The 9461-nt window shown below is 35.6% G+C and overlaps 1 protein-coding gene across 1 annotated transcript; it reads left to right on the top strand.

Annotated features, from left to right (window-relative positions):
* The first annotated feature begins 1617 nt into the window (after positions 1-1617).
* LOC106403634 lies at positions 1618-2274 on the top strand. Its single transcript, XM_013844449.1, has one exon. The coding sequence runs from the start codon at positions 1618-1620 to the stop codon at positions 2272-2274; it is 657 nt and encodes a 218-aa protein (XP_013699903.1).
* Positions 2275-9461: the final 7187 nt, after the last annotated feature.

Here is a 9461-nt window from a genome sequence, read left to right as displayed (position 1 = left end):
TATTCGGTCCTGCTCAATGGTCAATCACATGGGTTCATCAAGCCTGAGAGAGGCAATAGGCAAGGAGATCCCCTGTCTCCTCTCCTATTTATTTTGTGTTCTGAAGCTCTAGTGCATTCTCTAAACCATTCGGAAGCTAACGGCCGTCTGAAAGGCATTGCACTATCAACAGAAGGACCCTCGGTGCATCATCTGTTATTCGCCGATGATAGTTTGTTGCTATGCAGAGCGTCTAAGGAGGACTGTGATGAGGTGATGCGTATCTTGAAACTCTATGGGGATGCTTCAGGGCAAGTCATAAACAGGTACAAGTCATCTATTATCTTTGGATCGAAGGTGTTAGGGGACACTAAAGAGATTCTCAAAGAGGCCTTGGGGATCGACAAAGAAGGTGAAGAGGGTACCTATTTAGGTTTACAAGAGTCTCTAAAAGGATCGAAGAGAAAGATACTGAGCTTCATTAAAGAAAAATTGCAAGGAAGGCTCCAAGGCTGGTTCGCGAAATCTCTTTCACAAGGAGGGAAGGAGATACTTCTCAAATTTATTGCCTTGGCACTACCTGTTTACGCGATGTCAGTCTTTAAGTTGCCTAAAGATCTATGTGAGAAGATCACAAACGCCATGATAGAGTTTTGGTGAAGTAGTGGAGACAATAAAAAGAAGATTTCATGGGTTGCTTGGAAAAAACTGTGTCTCAGCAAGGAAGATGGTGGTCTAGGCTTTCATGACATAGCAAGATTCAACCAAGCCTTACTTGCTAAACAAGCTTGGAGGGTATGGAAACATCCTGAATCTCTAATGGCACGTATCTTGAAGAGTAGATACTTCCCGAACTCTGAATTCTTATCTTGCGGTATCGGATCAAGGCCATCATACGCCTGGCGTAGTTTGATGCATGGGTGTGATCTTATGAAACAAGGCCTGATTACATCTATAGGTCCCGGAACAGGAACCAGTGTGTGGTGTGACAACTGGATTCTGGACACGATACCAAGACCTCCGATGTATAGACATGACGGTATTGTTGACTTGACGCTCAAGGTCTCGGACCTAATGATTAACAATACAAGGCTCTGGAATGAAGCTAGAGTAAGGGAACTCTTTATGGTTGAAGATGCAGAAAGAATTCTGCGTATGAAAAACTCCATAAGAAATGAAGATGTTGTTATTTGGGGTTTTACAAAACACGGTGCTTATACATCTCAGAGTGGGTACAAGTTCTCAGAAACCTTAGAAAACTTTCATCACCCGCCCAACATCACTACTTCTCCGATTGAGAAGCAACTATGGCGTGCGATATGGAAAACTAAGGCCCCAGCTAAGCTTAAACATTTTCTTTGGAAAGCACTTTCTGGTGCCTTGGCAGTGAAGGAAAGGTTACGGTCGAGACACATTCCGGTTGATCCAACCTGTGTTTCATGTGGAGCACCCTCAGAAAGTATATGCCATGTTCTGTTCCAATGTCCCACGGCTGCTGAGACATGGGCTTTGTCTGGAATACCCCTCCCGACTCATGGTTTCTCTCATGGGTCGGTGTTTCTAACTCTATTTCATATGGTGGTGGTCAATACACGGAAGAGGCAAGATGCTGAGATAGTGAAACCTTTCCCATAGATCATGTGGCACCTTTGGAAAGCTAGAAACGCTCTGGTGTTTGAAAAAACCAAGTATGATCCAGCTTCTATAGCTTCTCGTGCTAAGGAAGATGCAGAGGTCTGGTTCTCTGTCAATCATTCGACTCATATCTCCACTATGGACACAAGAGAGTTGACACATTCTGCCTCTTGGAAACGTCCGGAACAGGGGACCGTGAAATGCAACATAGGAGCATCTTGGTCAGAAGGTTCATCATCTAGTGGAGCTGCATGGATCCTTAGAGACAGTAATGGCTCAGTGATGCTACATAGTCGTAGACAATATTCTGGCATTGGGTCTAATAGAGAAGCGGAATTCTGGGTTATACTATGGGCAGTAGAGGGTATGAGAAGCACTAACCAACAGAACATTACTTTTGAGGCGGATTTCGAACAAGCGAGAGAGGTACTCCTCAATCCTGATAGATTTCCGTCACTAGGATGCCTCTCCTCTACAATTCTAGCCCTGTTGAGTGACTTGGAATCGTGGCGTTTTGCACACGTAAACACTTCAAGGAACTTCCCTGCAACTAGGATCGCTGCTAGTGTGACGAGAGATAATCGAACACAGTCCTACGTTGCTAGAGGAGGTCCTTTCTGGCTCTCCCAAACGCTCAACGAAGAGAAGCGAATTGGTTAATACTTAATAGCTTTCTCATTTTTATTCCTTTATGGCCTTCTGTTACGGTACCTACTGGTATCAGGCCTTTCTTTTTCTAAACTTAATGCATTTTCTTTCAGTTCTTGTGTTCTAGTTGGGATGTTGATCCTGTTATCACATTCTCTCAATACAATGAAATTTTCAGTGATAAAAAAAAATATTAGTGTATGTTGGTGAACAAAAAAAAATAGTATTGTATGTTTCCCGTTATTTCAAAGAGAGTACATGTCAAAAATGAGTATTTCACTTGATTGGTGAAATATAAGTGAAATAAATAGTAAATATTATTCTCGGTGGAAGTTTCTCGCTATTGAAACAATACAATTAAAGCTTTTTTTTTTTATGTAATCATTATTCAGTGTTGTAAATTTGAAGGTCAGAATAGTAATTGGAGGTTCTATAATATAAGTGATGCGAAACAAAAATGTTATATGATTTAACTAAAGTTTGTGCATTGTTTAGGATAAATATGGTTTTAACAGGACAAGTAGTGCAAAATAATATTTGATTGGTGAAAAATATTTACAGTTTTATTAAATAAATATTTAAATAATGTAATAATATGAAATTATTTCAAGTTTACTTATTTTATTTTTAATTCAAATTTAAAAAACTGAATTTTGGTATGAAATGGATCACCGATTTTAATGAATTCAACCAATTCTATCCATTTTAACACAACCCATAATCAAATAAAGGAATAAGTCATTGTTCGACCTACCGGTTCGATTCGATCTAGTTCAAGCACTGGTTAAAATTAAATATAACTATTATTTTAAATATAAATATATATGTAAAAATAGTGAATATTTGCATATTTTTAGTAAAAGTGGTTCTAAACTTTAACTTATTTGATTTCCAAAATAGAAAGTATTATAATTGTAAATGTTGTACCATTTTAGAATATGGTGTATAGTAGCAATATTTACGGGGTAAATATTTAATATTAATTTTTGATTAATTTCATAAAATATTTAGATGAATCAGATATATACTTTTGAAAATAAAGTGTAAACTAAAATAAGTTAAGTGAAACTTCTAACCCAAAAAATAAACACAATGTAAGCCAAAATATTAGTATAACATATCCAAAACACAACAAGGAACGTAAGATAATTTAAAAAAATAACACTTATTAATATCCACAAAAAGAGGTAGGTCGGTAGATGATATTGACACTTCGAGTTGTGCCATATTGAAAATTGAAACACTTATTAGTTATTAGATTCCAGATAAACTATATTAAATTAATTATTATCTTTTGCCTTTGTCATTGTACCACCACTACATAATACCGAGGGTTCCAATATAAGATTTGGTTTTAATAGATGTGTCTGTATTTGACCAAAAGAAAAATAACGTGAATGATGACTATAAGTGGTTTTAGGAAAATAAACTGAAAATCATACGGCCAATTTGTCTCCATTCAACATCCAAGGTTATGAATGGGGTCCACGGGACTAGACGGTTATAAAATGTCTTTCAACTTATTTTTAATATCTATCTAACAAAACTGTAAAAAGTTTTTTCCAATCATACATTATTTTACATCACTTAATCTATTAAATTGTATTTGGTTCGCAAAACACATGAACCGTAATTACACCATGCCACGCTTTAATATTTTTTTTTTAAATTAAAATTTTATTCAATTCAAAAACGAGAATTCAAATCTGATTACAAATTAGATTTGAACAAAAAAATTCAAATCAATCTATTACTTTATAGCTTTGTCCACTCACTAAACCCACACACTCACAAAATTTTCCAAATCAATCTATTACATTCCATATGTTTTAATTTTGTTTCGCTTATAATTAGGCATGGGCATTCGGGTACCGTTGGCGTTTGGATCAGATTTTTTGGATTTCGGTTCCCTTTTATAACACCTCCTAGGTATCATTCTAATAAATTTGCAAGTACGGGTCGGGTTCGGATAGAACACATCGGGTTCGGATCGGTTTTGTATCACATCATAGAACTCATAAAGTAATCATATATCATTCGGATTCAGGTTATATCAGATCGGTTCGGATATAACCGAAATAAAATCTAAAATTTAAAAGTAAAACATAAGAAATATATATTTATTTATATAGTTTTAAGTATTTAAAGTAGTTATTTAATTTTTAAATACTTATTGTTAGATAACATATCAAAATAAATATGAAATTGAATATTTGAAGTATATATTCAAGTTTCATATAATTATATTTATATTATTTTGGACATTCGGATCGGTTTCTTTGGATATCTTTTCGGATTTTTCGGTTTTTTCGGTTTTTTGGGTTACCCATTCGGGTTCGGTTAATAACACTTCGGGTTCGAATATGTTTTGTACCACCTTACAAGACCCATTCGGATATTTTTTACATTTCGGACCGGATACGGATCGGATTTTTCGGTTCGGATTCGGTTCGGATTTCGGGTTACGGATATTATGCCCAGGTCTACTTATAATAATGAATGGTAACATACTAGTTGCATTTTACAAAGCTGTTTTGTTTAAACCGCAACCCAAAACATTTGTGAGAAATAGCAAAACCACACTGAAAGTCAAACTTGCCTAACAACAAAAAAACGCACTAAAAACTTATACAATAGGTGATGACAAAAAAAAAAAACTTATACAATGGGTGCGGAGTAGCAGTCTCATCAAATAACACACTAAATAATTATAATAATATTTTATTCTATTTTAAAACAATAAATATAAAGTATATGGAAATACATTTATTTTATATCCTATTAATTATACTCATTGCATACAACAAAATGTGTTTTCTTCTTTTTGTTTATTTATTTTTTATTTTTTATTATTCATTTTAAATATTTTATATTTTTATTCGAGTATAAAATACTCAAAATTAAAATTGGTATTTAAAATATATGAAATTATTTTAATTATCTGATAGTTTTCACTATCACTATTTTAATGAATAAACTAAAATTTAAGCAAATACTTCCTAAAATGTTAATCAAATATTCACTTATTTCTATATTTCATACATACTAATGTATACATAAAATATTAGTTATATTAAAGAGAATTTAGGCGCCATACACACGAGAATCGAAAAATTTTGCAAAATACCCCCGACACTGTTAGACTTTTTTTAATACCGAAACACCCCTATACCATCTCCACATCCATATCTTGTACTTACAGATTTCTTGTTAGAGCCTACACCCTAAGACCCTATTCTAGACAACATGCGCTGGACCTTGCAAGTACTCATAACTACGACTGGGGTAAATGAAAAGTCAAGAATTACATTTAACAAGCATAAGTCACTTCTTTTTATTGTTTTTCCTCCATAATCATGCAAGCGGTCTCGCAGATTTGTGGACGCTATTTAGCTTGTGTTCATGGAAGCGGTCCAACAGATTAAAGAGGTCGTTCCACAGGTAGAACCTGTGATTGTGATTGAGTTAGACTCCGAGTCTGAGAACGACTGCGGTGATTCGCAAGCCGAAGAAGAAGAAGTGTATGTTGGCTCCAAACCTCCCACATCTCTTTCAGCAGTTCGATATTGCGTGAATCCAGCACACGTCAAGGGGCTAGACGAAGATGAAAACGTCAGCACCCGCAAAGTTGTTTCACATAGTTGATTTTGTCCTTTGTTAGGCCTTTTTATGATGCTAGCTTAAGCACATTAATCTTCTGCCCAACCTATTATTGTCTGAACTGCATCGTCAATGTTTTAACATAGCCACAAATATCTATTTGTTATCGCTATTTTGTTTGTTAGATGTTGTTACATAATCTTAAATGGAATCTTTCATGAATGTAACTGATAACACTAGCAATTACGGTTAATGTTTGGAGTAGACATTAATCGGCCACTGATTGTTTTAATTTTCAGTAGCATATATATATAGCCTGACCTGCATAACTATTCTATAACTTAGCTTTTACTATCTATATATGCTAGCACTATTTGGTTTGTTAGATGTCTTGTCCGTAAAATGTGAGCTATCATGCTTGGTGACCGTTAACGCTGGAAATAACCGATAACGCTGGTAATAACCGATAACGATTACATTAGAATTTGATATCATTATGTTTGTTTTGGTTCGCAGATTGAGGTCATATCAATGACCGGGGATACGTCACACTCCCCTGAGGATCTTATTTGGGATGACCATATTGAAGACGAGACTTCTGATGAACTTGTATGTCTATTAAAGGAAAGGCTTCACATTCAAGAAATCAATGTTTGTTGGAGGTCTCACTGCAGCTGACCTGGCCCGTATGAGAGCAGAAAAGAAACCAAAAGAAAAAGAAACGAAAGAGAAAAAGAGCGGGAGAACAAGGCGGATTCTCTGGAAATGGACGGGAGAACAAGACGGCGCACGGAAACCCTTTGTCTCATAAGGGATAAGCGCATTCTGCAGAACACCAACCTTCTGGAGTCAGCTCTCATGACAGTTCTACACCTACAGGCCCATGCAGCGAATGGAATGGAGGGATGCAAAGAGGTCAACACAACGCTGCTACTCTGTCGGTAGCTGCCAAACATTTGGCTGTACTTGTCTACCGTGACATCAACCAAGTATTATGTTGTTTTAGTACCATCTATCTCGATCGACGGCCCTACATGTCGTGTAAAACATTTCTCTTTCTTTTCAGTGTGGAACTAGTTCTTCATTATGCATGTTGTTAACTGCTACCAAATAATTCATGATGTATCAAGTTTATTACTCAGTAAGATGCATTATTATCATAAACATTCCATACGATACCCGCTAAAAAGTGGGGTAGCTGTTAACAAACAGATTAACAGTTACACAATTACATATGCAATTACATCCATATATTCCAGATGATATATACAGTAGTGATTCAGCACATAAGTTTTTATTCTCTACTTTGGACACGATGCCCGGTACAAAGTTACGTGGTTGTTAACAAATAGATTAGCAGATAAGGAGGAGCATGTGCTTATTCAAACATTGTCTCACATTGCCATATGTAATAACACCGGTTGAGTCCAGATGTTAAATACCCTCTCTTCTCTTTCGTTACTCAATCTGTACATTTGCTTACATATCTTACCTCTGCTTAGATTTTTACATTACAATGAGTTGTGCTAAACATTCTCATAATCAATAAAATTCTTGAAATTCCGGTGAGTTTTAGTAAACAACTTTTATAGCTCTCAATGTGGTCCATACATATAAATATAAAGCTTGCGTAATGAAACAAGCCAGTGAACAATGTTCTCAATAATGTTTCATGATGCGCAACCCTTCTAAAATTGGTCCCATCTTGGAAGTTGCGGTATATTTAGGTGTTCAAAACACACATTGTGAATGAGAGTACAAGTACCAATATAGTGATTACAAATAGAGATACAAATATGCCTATACAAGATCCATCAACGATGCATATGTCTGGTTCTCATGAACCATGACAGCATATTTCCGTTCTGTTGGATCTTCTAAGAACAGCCATCCACCACTACTAACTTGCTCCCAGACGCCAACGACCAGATTAACAAGCTGCCCCATGCCAATCTAGTTACCTGAAAATCATACAATGTCATTGTCATTAACGGAAACGGTTGCAGTATATAACTCAAAACAGTACCAGATACAAAACACTAACGGAAACGGTTGCAGTATATAACTCAAAACGTTATTAGATACAAATCACCATTAATGACAAAAGACAAAAGATAAAGAGCAAACCTTAATCGAAGGGATAACGGCTATTGTAAAAGGAGTTCTCCAACTTATAGTTCCTCTCTTTAACAGTCTCCGTTCTCTCTCTACCCAATCAGGTTGCCATTTATGACATTGCAGGCGTCCTTTGAATAGAAAATCGGAAACCCTAAACATTGGAGGATAACATTTACGAACCTACATTCTCTATTATGACCAGATCTTTTCACCGATTCTCTGAAGATATCGATTTGTACCTTACACGCCTCTCCAACAAAAGGAGTGGCTGGGGACGAGATAGCTGGAGACCTACCCTGCAACAGGAACCTAAACTTGTACTTGTAGATATGACGCCGATTCAATCTGTACTTCGGACAAAAGCCATCTGCTCCGTTCCTTCTGTCTTACGTGTACTCCCATAGGGGCAAAAACGTCCGAAGGCACATAAATATAAACAGAGTTGGTGGATTCTTTTATGATTTGAATACTTTCCAAATTTTCGACCCATGTTGGCATATTGGGCCAATATTCTCTATATTAAATTTTAGTCAGCGATTTGAAAATTAAATGGATGTGTCGGTCCACTGGTTGGTTTATCCGATTATAATTTGTGTTAAAACCGTATTTGAGTCATGTCAAACAAATTGGTTAAAAACCGGTCACACATATGGTGACTCCATTCAATGCCAATTTTTTTCAAATTTATAATTTTTAAAAATTATTTCAAACTTTTAAATATTTATTTTGCAAAACCGTAAAATATTGTTTCACCAATTAAATATTATTTTACTCCGCTTATTTTATCAAACTTGCACTTATCTACATACTATATGAAAAGCGTTGACTTCTATTTCCATTCTGCACCGATTATTACTAAAATCGAAGTTACCGTTTGGACTCATATTACCACAACCACAAAAATCATGTAAATATACAATTCAAACCAATCCAACTAACTGTAATTAAAAAAAAAAAAAGAGAAGCAGATGGGTTTACACGCTAGCATAACTTGTACTATCCATCCAAGATATGATTAGACGTGATCGTCGTCCCTGTCGTAATTATAAAGTTTTTATATAATTAATGCAAACCAACAAGCTCACCAAAATTCGGTGTTTATATTGACAATGCCATCAAATGGTGATACATATTATCTTTATTATAAATCGTGGAAAATTCCATTGAAAGTTATAGTACTGTACTGAAGTAAGAATATATATATATATATATATGTACTAGGGTCGGTCCGCCCTAGGGGTGGGATGTGTTACATTTATATTTTTCATTACGGATATATGATTTTTAATATGCAAATCCAGTGGTAGAGTCCCCGGTTCCAGTCGTAAGCAAGGTGGATTCAACAGCTTCACAGACGAATTCTTCAGAGTCAATATCATTAACGGGAATCAGAATCAACAACTTAATTTAGTGCTACTTTTGGAGAGAATGCTTAGCCCTTTACATATCCATGATTCATACACATTACTATTTTACATGGA

Source organism: Brassica napus, chromosome C8, assembly GCF_020379485.1.
Source record: "Brassica napus cultivar Da-Ae chromosome C8, Da-Ae, whole genome shotgun sequence".
Classification (NCBI taxonomy): domain Eukaryota; kingdom Viridiplantae; phylum Streptophyta; class Magnoliopsida; order Brassicales; family Brassicaceae; genus Brassica; species Brassica napus.
The sequence above is the reverse complement of the archived record's forward strand: the minus strand, read 5'-3'. Positions and strand labels throughout refer to the sequence as shown.

What these genes read in the sequence shown, in the direction of transcription:
- LOC106403634 (XM_013844449.1), top strand. Translation starts at nt 1,618, where the DNA reads ATGTGGCACCTTTGGAAAGCTAGAAACGCTCTGGTGTTTGAAAAAACC.